This window comes from Peromyscus eremicus, chromosome 1 (assembly GCF_949786415.1).
Source record: "Peromyscus eremicus chromosome 1, PerEre_H2_v1, whole genome shotgun sequence".
Classification (NCBI taxonomy): domain Eukaryota; kingdom Metazoa; phylum Chordata; class Mammalia; order Rodentia; family Cricetidae; genus Peromyscus; species Peromyscus eremicus.
Window position 1 is genome coordinate 19,042,918 of NC_081416.1, and position 18,352 is coordinate 19,061,269.

Here is an 18,352-nt window from a genome sequence, read left to right on the forward strand (position 1 = left end):
CACCTCAGCTTCCCAACATGGCCGTGGTACTTTACCACCGCCTCTGGGAGTTATCGTGGGTATATGCTTTTATCCAAGCAGCGTGTAGCCCAGAAACCTCTTTTTTTGTTTTGTACTAGCAAAGGCTAAATCCACCATGCAGCTTAATGTGCTACTTGCAGAGGCCTCATTCCCGCCAAACTGCAGAGCACGCACGCTAGGAACCCACAAGTAGCTCAAACCGGCAGCTGCCGCTCATTTGAGAGAGACAATTAGGAACTGTTTTTAGCTCCATTTTAGAATCTTTTTTTCTCAGGTTTTAGGTGGAAACTCTTGCCACCACGTTGGACGCCATTTGTAGCTAGAGTTTTCCTGCCAGGCCCACGGTCAGGGCAAATCTTTCTCACCTGCCAGTCCCACAGCCACTCAGACCCAACCAAGTAAACACAGAGACTTATATTAGTTACAAACTGTATGGCCGTGGCAGGCTTCTTACTAACTGTTCCTACAGTTTAAATTAATCCATTTCCATTAATCTATACCTTGCCACATGGCTCGTGGCTTACCGGCATCTTCACATGCTGTTTCTCATGGTGGCGGCTGGCAGTGTCTCTCTGACTCAGCCTTCCACTTCCCAGCTTTATTCTCCTCCTTGCCCCGCCTACACTTCCTGCCTAGCCAATGGCCAATCAGTGTTTTATTTATTGATTAATTAGCAACACATTTGCCATACAGAACATCCCACAGCAGTTATCTAACAACAAAGACATCTTTTGTTAATCTTGCAGTAAAAAAATATTTAATTTGTTTTGGATTTTACAAGAGTCCACAGCTGAGAGTTTGGATTTTTAAAGAGACATTAGGTTTTAGAAGAGAACTTGGATTTTTAAAGTGTTGAAATTTTTAGAGACCATGGGACTATTAAAGTTATACTTTGTGTACTTGGGGAAAAAACAAGGAAAAAAGATTATGTTTTAATGATGGTATATGTTTGTGTATCAAGTTGACAAAGGGTTACTTCTATTGTTTTTTTTTTTTTGTCAGCTTTACAAATCTGGGGAGAGGGAACTTCATTTGAAGAACTGTCTTCATTGGATGGCCTGTGGACATGTCTATGTGTCATTTATTTTGATTGATGGTTGATGTGGGAGGGCTCAGTCCATTATGCATGGTGTCAACATTGGGCTGGTGGTCTTGGGTTGTATTAGAAGGAAAGCAGCAAGCGTGGATGGCAAGTCAGTAAACATCTTTCCTCTATGGTTCCTGCCTCTGGTCCTACTTTAGTTCCTGCTCTGACTTCCCTAAAGGATGGACTGTGATCAGGATGTGTAAGCCAAATAAACTTTTTCCTCAACCAGTTGATTTTGGTCAATGTTTTATCACAGCAAAAGAGATCTAACTATGATAGACATGATCTTACTCTGTAGTCCAGGCTGTTCATAAACTCAAGATTCTCCTGCTTCAGCCTTTTGAGGGCTAAGATTGTAAATGAGCAGCACTTTGCCTGGCTTCAACTGATTTTGAAAGCTGCTGTGTTGAGCCTTTCATTTTTAAGGCCCTCCATCCTTTCACAATTTTCGTTTCTCTATTGAATTTCTTATTTTTATATCCTATTGCCTTCCTTATTTATGTTCAGCTATTTTCCTGTGTTTTCTCAAAGGTCATTGACCCTTCTTGAAAAGCAGTTTTTGGAATTCTTTGTAAATTATTTTATTGATATTAATATATTTTGAAGCAGTTAATAAAGTTATGGACTTTTGGTAGAATCATGTTGCTTATTTTTTTTCATATTTCTTGTGTTTCTATGTTGGGGATTGTACATCCGTTGATATTAATATGTCTTTAACTTTCAATCGTAGGTCATCTTCTGGCTTGACCTTATCTTGAGTTTCTCTTTGGTACTGGTGTAGTATTGAGCTTAATTCTTTGTGTGTGTGTGTGTGTGTGTGTGTGTGTGTGTGTGTGTGTGCGCACATGCGGACCAGGGTCAATGTAGTTCAAGATTGTGTTGAATTTACTATATAGATGAGGCTGGCTTAATCATCCTGTCTTTACCTGCTGAAATTATAGGTATGTGCTACCACACTCTTGTGTTGAGCTTAATTCTAGTTGGATTATGTATTGTAGTGTTCCTGTGGCTTATGAGGCATATTTGGTGGGTTCTGATTGTATGCTTAGTTTTGGAACTTGAGTTACCTACGTTGTGGGATTCAGGTGAGTGTGGTCTGCCTCATAGCTACTTTATAAACAGAAAAGTATAAATGATATGAGGTTTTTGTAGTTATTCCTTTAGATTTGTTATCACTGTGTAGTTTGACAAACAATTGTAGTGACCTATGCCATTGTATTTTGCATCTGGAGCAATTTCACTGGTTAGGTAATTTTTCCCTTTGTTTTTTTGATATAGAGGTTAAGGTTCAGTAATCTCTAGCTTTTCCCTTACAGTTTGTACCTCTTTGGAGCAGGAATGTCAACTGTAGGCTTTTGTTTCTCCTTTCCTTATGTTTAAATATCCACCTAAATTTTAGCAGATTAAGTTGTAAACAGTATAAGTGCAATTTCTATCTATTGGAATATGTCTGTCTCAACATCATAGCACCTACTTTTTGTGTTCAATATGTTAACCTTGATCTTTAGCACCATTTTGGAAAGTAATAACTAAAGTAATTTGAATAACTTAAAAGCAAATCAGTTCTAGAAGTAGCAAAAACAAAAAATGACCCCCCCAACAAAAACAAACTCACAAACAAAGCTATTAAAATGACATCTACAATACAAATGACCCTAGAAAAATTATTAATGAAAATATAATTAAACAGAAGTATTGAAAAAGAATGAAAATGAGAAAGGACAGAAGAAAATACTGAAGTTAAGTAATTAATAGATACAACTAGAAAAGATTTGCAAAAATAGTGAGAGGAAACAAAGCAAATCTAAAACAATCAAATACATAGAAAGAAAAGAAAAAAATATCAAAACAAGCCAGAAGTTCTTCCTTTCCAAGGAAATGCTGATATCTTCTCATTTACTTCTAATTATTTTTTTTTCAAATCACCAAGTATGGTGGGGGTATTAGGACAGTGTAATATGTCCCTTCTCAGAACCAGTCAAACTTATTTTCCAGAACCATGTTATATGTGTGGCCTTTTCTTCAAGGGAAGCTACAAACATGATGTAGAGCTTTCATTCTCTGTAATAGAGGAAGAGAGCACAGCACAAGTGGGTGTATTTAGGGTTTGGGTGAGATTGTCAACAAATCTGCCACAATCTTTGATAAGATTGTTGTGAGGGTTCAATGAAATAATCTAAAGTTTAAATAATTTTAACTGAAATAATTAAATAATTATTTAAAATAAATTTATTCAAAATTCAAAGAAATTAATAATTTTAATGAATATGCCTCTTCTATCAGGTAATCTTAAAATCTAGAGTGTGTCTTTGACTTAATTTATTCTCTGTATATAAGTCTCATAAAATCTGAGATTAGTTATTCGTGCTAATTAGCTAATTTTATTGCCTATTTCTATGAATTGGTACAAATATATTTAGGCATAAATAATATATCATTTCCAACCAGCTCTTGTTTTATCTAAGAAGTAGAATGGATGATTTTCAAATCTGGCTAATATTGGTGGTCCATATCCTAGTATGCATTGTGTTGAGTTTCTGTTTATAGATGGGATATTCTTTGGGGTGGGGTCTAATAAAAGCCTGCTTGTCCAGAACAACACCCCACCCTTCATGCCATGTCCTGCCCTGTATTTTCTGGTATGTGTTTTTTGCACTGCTTAAGGGAATTCTTTCCTATTGGTACACTTACTATGGGCATTTTTACCCCATTGAAACCATTAGCATCAATAGTGTCAGAGACTCTTTTTAGTTCTTAATCATAAAATCTTTTGATTAGCTATGAAAAATTTGAAAATTTCTAGAGTTGTTATTCAGATTGCTCTGGATAGTATCATTTGTTCCTATCAGAATCAGAAAATTATATTTTAATTGACGAAAATGGACAAGTAACTTTTATATATTATGGTATATAGAGTGTGTTTCCTAATGATTGGGAAGCATTCCATATCTATGTTTCTTTTGGAGGAAGACTGGATTCTGGAGGCTATATTTGCTCTTAGTACACAGTCAAACTGAGGTACAAAAGGCAACCTGCCATTAATGAAAACACAGCAGGAGAGAGGCCTCAGTGACTGAATTGTTTCTGAATTGACAAAATGATTTCCTGGTCAGATTGAAACTATTTTCCCAGTAATACATGAAACATAGCAGGAGAGTCCCTGATCAGGTAACTCGTGGAATGACAGCCCTAACTTAGGCTGAATGGCCTGTCTGGAAAGTGAATTGAAAATAAGCCAAATATTTAGAATATTTATTCTTGATACTAAGGCAAAATATAGAGGAAGTTAACTTTATAGTTCCTAGTATTCAAAGTTGTTTTATTATTCCTTCTGGAGAATGGCAGATAATGTTTAGAAAAGACCCCAAAAGGTAAATAAATCCTGGAGGTGAGCTAAGAGGGAATGTGTTTGATTGGAGTCTTTAGTTAGGCCAGAGAGAGCTAAGAAACAGAAATTGCCAAAGAATTGGAAAATAAGGAGAGAAATTTTTAGGATTCAGTATGGAGCTAAAGGACCCTCAGGGTTAGTACGTCTCCATCTTTTCAGTTTGATAAAAAAAAAAAAAAAAACTGGTAATTTATAAATTCTGTGATGTTGGGTAAAAACCTTTTGTGTGACTATGCTTGTTTTGTTTTTACTGCCTCTCATCTTTCCTTTTGTAGACATTGTCCGGAGTGATGTTGCCTTGGATAAACAGAAAGGCTGCAAGGTCGCCCAGCACCCTGACATTATGCTGGAACTCCAGAGAGAGAAGGCAGCTCAGATGCAGCTGGTCCTTCTGAAGGAGCAGTTCTCCAATACTTACAGTAATCTCATATTAACAGGTAACAGAACCTTAGAGCATTAGTCTATATTGATGACCTCTGTCAGTGAGCAAGTTAATGCTTGCAAGGTACTAGTGTGACATCCAGATGAGTTCACATCTGCCTGTCTTTACCCAACTAAATGCATTTTAATTGTAATGACTCTTTTCTTCCTGTAACAGATATTTCTTGAATTCTGCAGATAATTTTGGTTCAAAGTTATGAATGATTCTCTATTTTTTTTCAAATGACAGAACCAATGAAAAAATAATGAAGTCTTATGAAAATACAGCTTTCTAAATGTGTGCCAATAGGTTTGAGAGGATTACTAAATTTGGAATCTTTTTAAGAAGTAGATATTTTCTTCTTTCTGCTTATGTCCTTTCTATGAACTTGGTAAATATAAAAATGAAGTGTAAAAAAGATAATGATCTTCAGGCAGAACTGAGAATATTCTTTTCCTGATAGTGTTTGAAAGTATCTGGGGGATTTGATTTTTCTTTTTAAGCATAAAGAGATTTCAGGCTGAACTGTACTTGCCCACATCCTTGGTTCTAGAAATAAATATGAGTTAGAACTTCAAAGAAAAATAACATTTTGCAGGACTGCCTAGGAACCTTTCTAGTAAAGAACATGCAAGTTGCATATTTTATTAGGCTTTGTAAAGATTTTCACATGGACTCTAATGTGAGAGTCTTTTAGGGCAAGATGAACTAAGAATAGTCTCAGTTGCCTTCACTTTCTTGGGAGCATCTAAGGTAGACTTGATGACTGATTTGAATGAACTTGTAACAAGTCAAAACTGTGTGCTTTCTTTTGTTTATGAATGGTTAAGAATGAAAAAAGATGGAGTATCTGACAGTATGAACATCTCATATTTATTTTTTTGTGAACTCTAAGTTAGGAAAATTTTAACTTTTTTTTACAGGCTTCCTGGCATTTCACCAGGAATTGCTGAGTGGCAACCAAATTGTTTTGCTTTTGAAAAAGCACAAGACTCTTCCAACTTTTCATCTTGTACCTGGTGGAAAACCCAGCAGCATGAGATGAAAGCCAGGTTTAAATGTGGCTTTGGTGAGCAGAGAAGAGGATTATGGATTCTATAAGTATAGGCTGTGTTTTGCTCTTTGATAGGTCATTAAGGAGGGAAAACTTAAAAATGATTTATGGCCAATGCATGTATTTCCCTAAATTGGTTAGTAAGACTGAGTTTAAGTTTAGATGTTTGAAAAGAACAAAGATTTTTTTCTCCAGGTTTCTTTAGCTTATCCCAAAATGTGCACATGTATACATATTTATCTTTTTCCAATTTAGTGATTAAAATGAAATATTTTGTTCCCTCTTATTTTAATAATTTTAGAATTATATTAGTGGGGTCATACCCTATGTTCTTTATTATGCCATATAGAAGACTTTAGGGTAATTCTAACGCTAAACTGTGGATCCAGAGTATGGCTCAAAGGCATATTATCTTTGAAAACACTAGTGTTCTATTGAGTTCAATGGAATCTTTCTAATTCTCAGTAACATAATCCCTTTGGATGTTTATTCACAGTTCAAACTGTTGGAATCAACATTGTCAACTTTTATCCTGACAACTTGCTTACTTTCCACTAAACAAACGTACCCTAGAGGAGAGCCTCTTTCCTGCTCTTACTTCTCCAAGCTGCTTCAAAGCGTCCTCAGGCATTCTCTGCATTTTTCACTCATAGGCCTTTGTACAGAGGTGGTACCTTGCAGCAGACAGAGCATTTGGTGTGCCCTGGTTTGTTTACGTGAAAGTTCAAAAGGTTTTGGTTCCAGGTGTTGGGGAGAGATGGAGTCATTTCAGTTTAGTACCAATGGTAAAACTATTTTAATGTCCTTTAACTAAGTCTTTGATTTTACACAGTGTGGTTTTCTAATTGTTATGAAGTTTAATCCTTGATTTCTTGTATAAATCTTGAGAACATGGTCTCCAGACAGCTAAACATAATATTTAAACATAACTAAACTAAGTTTTGTAAATATTTCCCTTTTCCGTGATGAATGTATATTAGTAAGGAGGATGAAGTTGAAGGGGCAGAGACCACTCATACGAATTGACTTTCTTTACCAACATATTCAGAACACCCGCTTGAGGGTTTCTACTTGCTGATAGTCTACTTATTTTTCTAATAGCTCTGGCATAGTATATGAAATTTTTGTAATGAAGTACTTAGAAAACTAGGCCACTAAAATCTCAGGAAAAGTTAAGTTTTTCAAAGTTTTTCCTACCCTCCCATATTATTTACAGACTTTCATGTATATAGTTTTGAGTGTATAATAATTGCTTTGTGACAAGTTAGTGGTATATATAACAATATGTTTGAAAGGTGTAGGTCCCCAATCTGGTGGCACCTACTATTGTTTAGGGCAGACCTTCCTCATTAACCATGGTCAGACTTATGTTGTAGTCTCCTTTGGAAACATTGTCATAGACATAGCCAGAATTAGTGCTTTACTATTTTCCTGGGTATTTATTAATCTAATCAAATTAGCATCTGAAATTAACCATCACACCCTTCATCATATGATATACTTAAGAAGTAATTGAGAAGTGAAACCTCTATGTTATCCTACTCTTTATATGTGCTTAAAGTAGTAAACAATTATAACCATTGACACACTTGATGTGAATTTGTGCTTTTGAAATAAAGTATACATTTATTCAATCTCTCCTAATTCCTAATGGTGGTTTCAGTTTTAGAATAAATTACTGAAATTAGAGTTCATTTAAAAATATTTTCAGGGCTGGGCGGTGGTGGAGCATGCCTTTAATCCCAGCACTCAGGAGGCAGAGGCAGGCGGATCTCTGAGTTCGAGGCCAGCCTGGGCTACAGAGTGAGTTCCAGGACAGGCTCCAAAGCTACACAGAGAAACCCTGTCTCAAAAAACAAAACAAAATTTTAGAATCTTTATCCAGGGCAGCAATTCTCAGGTTTGAGAGAGCAAAGATTTCTTTATTAAGAATCAAGTAAGGCGGGCGGTGGTGGTGCACGCCTTTAATCCCAGCACTCGGGAGGCAGAGGCAGGCGGATCTCTGTGAGTTCGAGGCCAGCCTGGTCTACAGAGCGAGATCCAGGAAAGGCGCGAAGCTACACAGAGAAACCCTGTCTCAAAAAACCAAAAAAAAAAAAAAAAAAAAAAATCAAGTAAACTGGGTGGTGGTGGCACATGCCTTTAATCCCATTTCTTGGGAGGCAGAGGTAGGCCAGCTTGGTCTACAGAATGAGTTCCGGGACAGCCAGGGCTATTACACAGGGAAACCCTGTCTCAAAAAACACAACAAAAACAACAAAAAAGAATCAAGTAATAGAGCTTATTTGTGCAATAAAGAGGATTTATAGCAGCTTATTTCCTGCATGGGTGGGGAATGAATAATCAAAATAACTTGATTTAATTTGAAGCAGTGTTTACCAAGTGCACACTGGATATTACTGTTTTCTGCTGTCACAAATACTGTACCATGTGAACTTAATGAGTATTCTATAGTCAGCCTTCCTCATGATGTTTCCATATCAGTTGTTGCCTGTCACCAGCCAGACCCTGGTGATCTGTTTACTTGGCTCATCTGTAGTCCATGACTACGAATGCATTACTGAATACTATTGGGTCAATGATATCAGATCATGAATGATTGGCCCTTATATCATGATGCTATAGCTTCTTGATAATATATTTTCTCTCCTTTTGTGATAATTAGGAGTTGTAAGGACAAGAGAACTGGAAGGAATTGTGTCATTCAAAAATTTCTCTGCTAACTAGTTAAACATGGAAAATTGTGAGCATATGACTGATTTTTCTAAGGCAGATGATTTTTTTCCCCTGAGACAGGGTTTCTCTGTGTAGTTTTGGTGCCTGTCCTGTATCTCGCTCTGTAGACCAGGCTGGCCTCAAACTTACAGAGATCTGCCTGGCTCTGCCTCCCAAGTGCTGGGATTAAAGGCATGCGCCACCACTGCCCGGCTCAAGGCAGATGATCTTCCTGGTCCTTTTGTGCTTAGTACAGTAGTTCTCAACCTCCCTAATGCTGCAGCCCTTTAATATAGTTCCTAAGGTTGGGACTCCAACCATAAATTACTTTCATTGCCACCTCATAACTGTAATTTTGCTACTGTTATGAATCATAACGTAAATATCTGTATTTTTTGATGGTCTTAGGTGAACCCTGTGAAAGGATCATTTGATCCCAGAGGGGTCACGATTTAAGGTTGAGAACTGCTGGTTCAGTACAAGGAACAACTCACTCAAAGTTCTCATGTTTCTTACTTTATCTAAGGAAGAGTCTTCCTCCAATAAATTAACCTTTCTCTTTTGTTGTAAAAGTAATGCATATACATTGAAGAAAACTTAGCAACTCACTGTACCAAAAGATAACAGATAAACCCAGTTTCCTATACCTCAGGTTCTTCACACCATCTCTGTACTGAACATGTATAGCATTCTTCTTCTCATTATTCCCTAAAAAACACAATGTCATACAACTGTTTACATAGTACTTATATTGTGCCAGGATACTATGTGTATTAGTAAGCTTTTCATTAATGTCAAAAAGTTTGACATAAAGTACTTATTAAGGAAAGACTTTCATTTAATTTTCAGTACTGAAAGTTCAAAGTCTAAATTACATTTGAAGGTTGTGTTAGAAGGGCCACCTCTTGCTTGATTCAAATTATGGATGGTTATGTATATATGGAATTATGAAACAGAGGAAGAGCTAGGGTCAATCTTGCTATTTTTATTGCATTCCTCTCATAAGAACTATCTTTCAGAGACAGGATCTCTCAGTTAAGGGTCTCCCACTAGATCACATGTTGTAAAGGTTCTACCACTTCCCAATATTGCCATTTATTAAGCTTTTAATAGATGGACACGTGACTCATGGGAGTAAGTAATTAGAGATTATTTAAAGCGTGGAAGAGTTTTTATGCATAGATGATACGTGCATAAAATACCAGTTTGTATAAGTGACTCAATTATTTTTGAATTTTTTTTTTTGTTTTTTGTTTTTTTTTGAGACAGGGTTTCTCTGTGTAGCTTTGGAGCCTTTCCTGGAACTCATTCTGTAGCCCAGGCTGGCCTTGAACTCACAGAGATTCGCCTCTGCCTCCCAAGTGCTGGGATTAAAGGTGTGTGTCACCACTGCCCAGCTTTATTCTTGAATTTTGGTATGCATAGAGAATCATGAAATCCCTCATGATTACTAAGAATAACTATATTTTTATTTTTTCATACTTAAAAATAATTAAAATATGTGATGTGTGCAGTTTTAGATTTTTTTTTAATTTTATTTTTTTGGTTTTTTCGAGACAGGGTTTCTCTGTGTAGCTTTGTGCCTTTCCTGGAACTCACTTGGTAGCCCAGGCTGGCCTAGAACTCACAGAGATCCGCCTGGCTCTGCCTCCCGAGTGCTGGGATATTTTTATAACGACAATTCTATGTTGAAAAGAGAACATGGTAGATGAGACACATGTATGGAATGCTAGAATCAGTGGGAAATAAATCAGTAATAGTTGAGTGCAGCCTTTCTAAGATGTGGGTGATAGCAGGAAAAATTAGTTTTAGTAAGAAACAAAGAAAGAAACCTTCAGAAAACAGAAGCAGAGAGTCCAGAGTCCATTTTGGACTCTTATTGAATTCAGTTTTCAAACCTGAATTATCTTCATTCATCACCTCATTCATTCAGACTTGTATTTATATTTTCTTGGATATCACTCATGTGTATTGTCCTCTTAGAGTTCAGTGAAGTGTTTGTGTCTTTGTTAAATTCCTTGAACTCTTTAATAAAGTTTATAGTTTTTTTTTCCTTTTTCATCTGTCTCCTTGGGTTTGTCTAGGCAGTTTTTATTAAAGAATATTCTGTAGACTTGGTGGGATATTAAATAATATAAGCAAATATAAAAAATGCTATAGGAACATAAAAAAATTGATCTTTTCACCCTAGTATTATCACTTGGGCTGGAGGCTTTTGTAATTCAAGAAAAACTGTTTGGAGTAAACAGATCTTTTAGGGAAAATTTACTGAGTGCATGAGGTGACAAGCTCTGCCATGCTGCTTCTATTGTCACCAATGGCTTCTGTACCTCTTGAGGACAGAAATCAAGTCAGGTTTCCTTTTACTAAACGATGTTAAGCATTGTAGTGGGAGGGAGAAGGAATTAAGAAATGATATTTCCTGCAGAGAACTTGTAGTCATGAATTACAATTAATGGAAGTCTTTGCATTTATAAAGTGTCTTAAAATTTAACTTAAATTGCTATTTAAAACACTGAAATCAATTAAGAAAAAGACAAGGAAATATAAAGAAGAAATATATAAATGTATAAAGAAGAAACATAACTGACAGTGAATTATGTGGGACAATGTTAACCAACAGAATAAACATTCATAGAAATGTAAGTAAACATTAAAGAGTTAATTTGGAAAGTATCCTAGATAAGGCAGAAGTGTGGCTCTGGAAGCAAAGGTCCCTTCCTTCACAGCTCACTCTGGAAACCCAGAGCAAGTATCACTAGGCTGCATTTCCATATCCAGCCTGAATACTATTTCTTAATATATATAATGGAGAAAGCCAGAAGTTCATAGTGTTCCATGAGAAACTGGAACTGAGAAATACGCTCTGAGTTCTAGCTACCACAAAGCGATGGGCTTGGTACCTGTGCCCCACAACTACAAGGAATCACTTGGAGGTAAGGGTACTTGTGTCCTTTCCCCATGAAGGACTGCAAAGAATCAGGCCTTCTCTGCTCTAGTTCTCAGAGGGGAATTGCATACTGACGTTATACTCCTGCCTAGGCCTTTCTTCTTCACTCTTACGCTTCTCTCCTTTGGTAGTTCATGTCAATGTAGTAGGCCAGTGTTGTTCTGTCTTTTATGTTTCCTTCAAGTTTTCAGGTCAGTCTGGGCTTGGGAGTGTTCATACTTCAGCTTCCTGGGGGCTGAGACTGTTTTAGGTAGTCTGATTACATTTCTTTTCCTCTTTCTCTTTTCATTCTCTTTAGCTGGAGCTTCCTTGTCTCCTCCCTTCATCTTTATTGTTTCCTCTTCTATTCACTTTTCCTTCTTCTGATTTTCCAATGGAATCTAATGCTAGTTGCTAGTCTTATTCTACTTATTTCCTTTTTATTTTACTCTGAGTAACTAATATCTTAGTGTACACTATACTACCCTTGGTCTTTTAGTCTCCTCAGATGTTTTGAGTTGAAGAAGTGGTTGATAAATCAGCTATTACTATATTTTTGTAGTAAGACTATCCATGGGTGTAGTTATTTACACAGATAGTAATCTGCATTTGGGGTAGTGCTGGAGTGCAAACCTAGTGCCCTGAGCTTGTGGCTGGGGGTTTCGCTTTTAAATTATACTCCCAATCCAGTGTAATAATAACACCTCAAACCTATTATAATCTACTAACACTTGAATACTGCAAATACTACTACTAAATGAATGTGTGTAATTTTTAAAAATCCAGGCAATGGCCTAATCCCAGATTTGCACAAATAAACATGAAATATCAAGGCAACATAATTCCTCTGAAAATTACCAATTTCGTAGTAATGGAATACAATGAGCATTAATTGTGTGAAATTCCAGACAAAGAATTGGAAAGAATGACTATAACCATGTTTAATGATGTCAAAAGAGTACATGAACAAATCTTAAATGAATTTTAAAAGGACATATCCTCTTCTGAAACAGGATAAGAAAGAGGATTCAATAAAGATAGGTGTACTAAAAAAATCAAATTGAAAATTTGGAAAGATTGTAGAGTCAGAGTGGATGGAGGACACCAGGAGAACATGGCCTACTGAATCAACTAAGCAAGGCTCACATGGGCTCACAGAGACTGAAGCGGCAAGCACAGGGCCTGCATGAGTCTGCACCAGGTCCTCTGCATATATATTATGGGTGATGGTTTGATGTTTGTGGGACTCCTAACAGTGTGAGCTGGTGTATCTTTGACTCTTTTGCCTGCTCTTGGGACTCTTTTCCTCCTGTTGGGTTGCCTTGTCCAGCTTTGGTATGAGGACTTTTTTATTGTCTTACTGTGTCTTGCTTTGTCGTGTTTGGTTGTCTCTTGGAAACCTGTAGTGGGTAGCCATTCCAGTTTTGGTCTGGAAGTTCCAACCCCCATTGAGGCTTTGGTAACTATCACACCCACAAGGCAGGGCCAAGGGAGGGCCCTGAAGACCTGAGATCGGATGTGCCCTGCTCTCTTGCTGCTGGGAGCCCGGATGCTAGAGGTGGATGGAGGAGAGTTCTCCAGAGAACATCGCCGGACTATTGCTGCGTCTTTCCCAGAACCTTCAACCTAACTATCCCTTCATTTGTAAGTTACACCATTAAATAAATCTCCTTTTAACTACGTGGAGTGGCCTTAATAATTTCACCAATAGAAACCTGCTCTGAAGGAAATGGAGAGGGAGTGGATTTGGGGGAGGGGGAAAGTGAGGCTGGGAGGACTGGAGAGAGGAGAAACTGATCAGGATGTATTATATAAGAGAAGAATTCATTTTCAATAAAAATAAAAAAATAGAAATAAAAGAAAAAGTCAAATCAGATAAACAACAGCAATAAACTATAAAACATCTCAGTGGAAGGACTCACCAATAGAATAGACCAATTGGAAGGCAGATTATCAGAACTTGAAGACAAAGTAGATTGAAATAATCAGACAATGATAAAGATAGAATATTAAGAAAGAACACATAGATATCAATGGAATATTATTAAAAGACTAATCTATGAACCAAGGAAATAAAAGAGGGAGCAGAAGCTCAAGTTAAAGGCATAGGAAACATATTCAATAAAATAATAGGAGAAAATAACCCAAACCCAGGTAGAGAGATTTTTGATGCAGATAGAGGAGGCATTTATAATGCAAAACAAATGATACAAGAAAATAACCTCCTCATGTCATACTGTAGTAAAAAATTATGAACATGAAAGACTATATAAACCAGAAAACAACAGCAAATTTCTCAACAGAAATTTTAAAAGCCAGGAGAACATGGGATGTTGAATATCAAGCTTTGGAAGATAGTAGCTGTCAACCCAGCAAATTGATTCATGAATGAAAAACTTTCCATGATAAGCATGAACTAGAGGAACTCATGACTAAGCTGGGATGGCAGGAATCCTATATACAGAACCCTATAAACAAAAGAAAAGGAAAAACACATCTACGAAGTCACAAGAAAGGATGAACTGCCCTAGAATAGTAAATAGGCAAATGAAAATTTAAGGAAGTATCAAACATTGAAAAAACAATAATGAGTACATCTTTAATCACTCTGATTTTTTTTTGAGATTTTGCTTGCTTTTATTTTATGTCTATGGATGTTTTTCTTACATGTATGCCTGTGAAACACATGTGTGCAGTATCCATGGAGGCTGGAAGAGGATGCCAGATATCCCTGGGATTGGAGCTACAGATGGTTGTTAGCTGCCCTGTGGATGCTGGGAATTGAACCCAGGTCCTCCAGAAGAGCCAGTGCTCTTAACTGCTAAGGTATCTCCCTTTCCACAGTAACTCTGAGTCTTAATGTTCTCAATTCTCCAAGTAAAGGCTAGCAAACTGGATTAGAAAATAGGACCCAGGAAATACACCTCATTGGCCAAGACAAACATAGCCTTAGGGTGAAAAATGGAAAAAAGATATTCCACGCTAATGAAATTAGAGAGCAAGCAGATGTAGCAATACTAATATCTGGTGAATTAGAGTTCAAGCTTAGAAGTGAAAGAAGATAATTTCTTTTTGAAAAATCTGTCATGAGAATGTTGTAACTCTTAATATATGTTCATTGAATACCAGTGCACCTAATGTCATAAAGCAAAAGGTGCAGATTCACCTTTCCACAGTATCAGGAGACTTCAATACCTCACTCTCATGAACAGACAGGTCATCTGAACAAAAAAGTAAGCAAAAAGACACCAGAATTCTAAAAAAATGGATAAATTTATGTACACATTTGACCTACCAAAATTAAACCAAGAGGATTTCAACAACTTAAACAGATCTATAACAAGTAATGAGATTGAAGCAGAATTAAAAAAAAATATCTCCCAAGTAAAAGGAAGCCCAGGCTCTGATGGATTCCTCACTCAATCCCACCCAACCTTTAGGAATTAACATCATCCTTTTCAAATTGTCCCATTATGCAGAAAGGAAAGGAATAACAATGAACCTATTCTACAAAGCTGAACTGGAAAAGGAAACAGCAAACAAAAAAAATTATAGGCTAATCTCTGTGACGAACATGGATGTAACAATTCTCAATAAAATACTTGGAAACCGTTGTTCCTTGTGTCCTCTCAGTAAGTCTTTCCTCATTCCAAATCCTTAGTTGCCTCAGAACTGATGCTTGTCCCTAAGTAGTATGTAAGTGGGTAAAGAAGTAGTCATGTGTATGATTTATTTCAGTTAGAATAATATTTTTGAGGTTCAGTACTTTGTTGCATAGATCAACATTTCATTCCTTTTTAACTTGATGAGCATTATTTCATTATATGTATAGTCTATAACTTATTTACTCATATGTAGGAGTTAGATTGTTTTATTTTGTGGGAAATGCCTATTTAATTTTACAAAGTATCCCTCAGTCTGTTTTCCAAAGTGGCTAAACCACTTTGTGTGTGAAACTTTTGGTTTCTTCACATCCTAACCAGCAGTTGGTACTGTCAGTCTAAATTTTAGCTATTCTTACGGATGAATAATGGTATTCTCTTATGGTTTTAATTAGCATTTCTTCCCTTATAATTTATAGTCTAATTAGGGGAAGAATATTTTTCAATGTTATCTATCGTCCACTTAAGAACATAGTATATCTTTCCACCTGTTCAACTATGTCATTTGACAATATTTTATCATTTTCTTCCTGTGACCTCATTATTGATTTATTCTTTAATGTTTCAGTTTTGTTAATGTCAACGGTGAATTTCCTTATTTTTAAAAAATAAATTTTCTAGAATAGAAAGGACTAATATTCAGCTCATGTTCATTTCCTTTACCAAATTTTCATTTTGTGTGTGTGTATGTGCTTTATTTCTTTTTACTTTTTTGTTTTAAGTTGTATGTATCCTTTCTGTGGAGCTAATTACAATGTTCATGAGAAGACATGTAGGGTTGGGGTGCCCATTTTCTTCTTGCTAGTTCAAGAAATTCCAGACAGGTGTAGATGGGCACAAGCAGACAAGCACAGTAACCTGCTTGTTGTAGGAGGCTGTAATGGTTGTGTGTAATGTGTGTAATCATTGTAATGATTGTTCCTGGTACAAAACTGCTGGGAGCTGTAGGTGGGCCTACTGCAGGAGGCCATGGTCAGCACCTGGGTATATTTTCTTTCAGTTTTTAGATTTCGTGTGTGTGTGTGTGTGTGTGTGTGTGTGTGTGTGTGTGTGTGTGTGTTAATGTGTGTGGGTATGCCTGTGTGAATACAGGTGCCCACACAGGCCAGGGGTTTTGAATTCCATGGAGATGGAGTTACCAGAAAGTTAATGTCGGTTCTGGGAACTCACCTTGGGCCCTCTTTAAGATTGGTATGTGCTTTTTTTTTTTTTGATTTTTCTTTTTTTTCCTTTTCTCTTTTTTTCTATTTTATTTTAGAATTTAATTTAATTTTACATATCAGCCACGGATTCCCTTGTTCTCCCCCCCACCTTCCCCCCAGCCCACCCCCCATTCCCATCTCCTCCAGGGCAAAGATTCCCCTGAGGATTGAGTTCAACTTGGTAGATTCAGTCCAGGCAGGTCCAGTCCCCTCTTCCCAGGCTGAGCCAAGTGTCCCTGTATAAGCCCCAGGTTCCAAACAGCCAGCACATGCACTGAGGACAGGTCCCGGTCCCACTGCCTGGATGCCTCCCAAACAGATCAAGCTAATCAACTGTCTCACTTATCCAGAGGGCCTGATCCAGTTGGGGGCTCCTCAGCTATTGGTTCATAGTTCATGTGTTTCCATTCATTTGGCTATTTGTCCCTGTGCTTTTTCCAACCTTGGTCTCAACAATTCTCGCTCATACAAACACTCCTCTTTCTTGCCAGTTGGACAACTGGAGCTCCACCTGGGGCCTGGCTGTGGATCTCTGCATCCGGTTCCCTCAGTCATTGGATGAGGTTTCTAGCATGACAATTAGGATGTTTGGCCATCCTATCACCAGAGTAGGTCAGTTCGGGCTGTCTCTCGACCATTGCCAGTAGTCTATTATGGAGGTATCTTTGTGGATTTCTGTGGACCTCTCTAGCACTTTGCTTCTTCCTATTCTCATGTGGTCTTCATTTATCATGGTCTCTTATTCCTTGTTCTCCCTCTCTGTTCTTGATCCAGCTGGGATCTCCCGCTCCCCTAAGCTCTCTTTCCCTCGACCCTTGCCCTTCATTACCCCCACTCTCATCCAGGTTGTTCATGTAGATCTCATCCACTTTTCTGTCATTGGACGATCCCTGTGTCTTTCTTGGGGTCCTGTTTTCTAGGTAGCCTCCCTGGAGTTGTGAGTAGCAGTCTAGTCATCTTTGTTTTACATCTAGTATCCTTCTATGAGTGAGTACATACCATGTTTGTCTTTCTGAGTCTGGGTTACCTCACTCAGGATGATTTTTTTCTAGTTCCATCCATTTGCCTGCAAACCTCATGATGTCATTGTTTTTCTCTGCTGAGTAGTATTCCATTGTGTATATGTACCACATTTTATTTATCCGTTCTTCAGTTGAAGGGCATCTAGGTTGTTTCCAGATTCTGCCTATTACAAACAACGCTGATATGAACATAGCTGAGCAAGTGTCCTTGTGGTATGATTGAGCATTCCTTGGGTATATGCCCAAGAGTGGTATAGCTGGATCTTGGGGGAGATTGAGTCGCAATTTTCTACGAAAGTGCCATATTGATTTCCAAAGTGGTTTTACAAGCTTGCATTCCCACCAGCAGTGGAGGAGAGTTCCCCTAGCTACACATCCTCTCCAACATAAGCTGTCTTCAGTGTTTTTGATCTTAGCCATTCTGACAGGTGTAAAGTGGTATCTCAGAGTCGTTTTGATTTGCATTTCCCTGATGATTAGGGATGTTGAGCAATACCTTAAATGTCTTTCAGCTTTTTGAGTTTCCTCCGTTGAGAATTCTCTGTTTAGTTCTATAGCCCATTTCTTAATTGGACTGTTGGGCATTTTGATGTCTAATTTCTTGAGTTCTTTATTTATTCTGGATATCAGTCCTCTGTCAGATGTGGGGTTGGTGAAGACCTTTTCCCATTCTGTAGGCTGTCGTTTTGCCTTGTTGACCATATCCTTTGCTCTACAAAAGCTTCTCAGTTTCAAGAGGTCCCATTGATTGATTGTTTCTCTCAGTGTCTGTGCTACTGGTGTTATATTTAGGAAGTGATATCCTATGCCAGTGCATTCAAGACTCCTTTCTACTTTCTCTTCTATCAGGT

The 18,352-nt window shown here is 37.4% G+C and overlaps 1 protein-coding gene and 1 long non-coding RNA gene across 3 annotated transcripts in view; one reads left to right on the forward strand and one right to left on the reverse strand.

Moving 5' to 3' along the window:
* The window catches only part of Hpse2 (heparanase 2 (inactive)), a 681,933-nt gene that overhangs the window by 118,352 nt on the left and 545,229 nt on the right, over positions 1-18,352 (forward strand). The window contains exon 3 of the mRNA XM_059257820.1: positions 4,772-4,933. Within this exon, the coding sequence (XP_059113803.1) occupies positions 4,772-4,933 (162 nt within the window). The remainder of the gene's footprint in view (positions 1-4,771; positions 4,934-18,352) is intronic.
* The window catches only part of LOC131906945 (uncharacterized), a 37,138-nt gene that overhangs the window by 1,391 nt on the left and 17,395 nt on the right, over positions 1-18,352 (reverse strand). For both annotated transcript variants that reach the window (XR_009378246.1, XR_009378244.1), the window contains exon 4: positions 9,334-9,394. This is a non-coding gene — a long non-coding RNA (uncharacterized LOC131906945). The remainder of the gene's footprint in view (positions 1-9,333; positions 9,395-18,352) is intronic.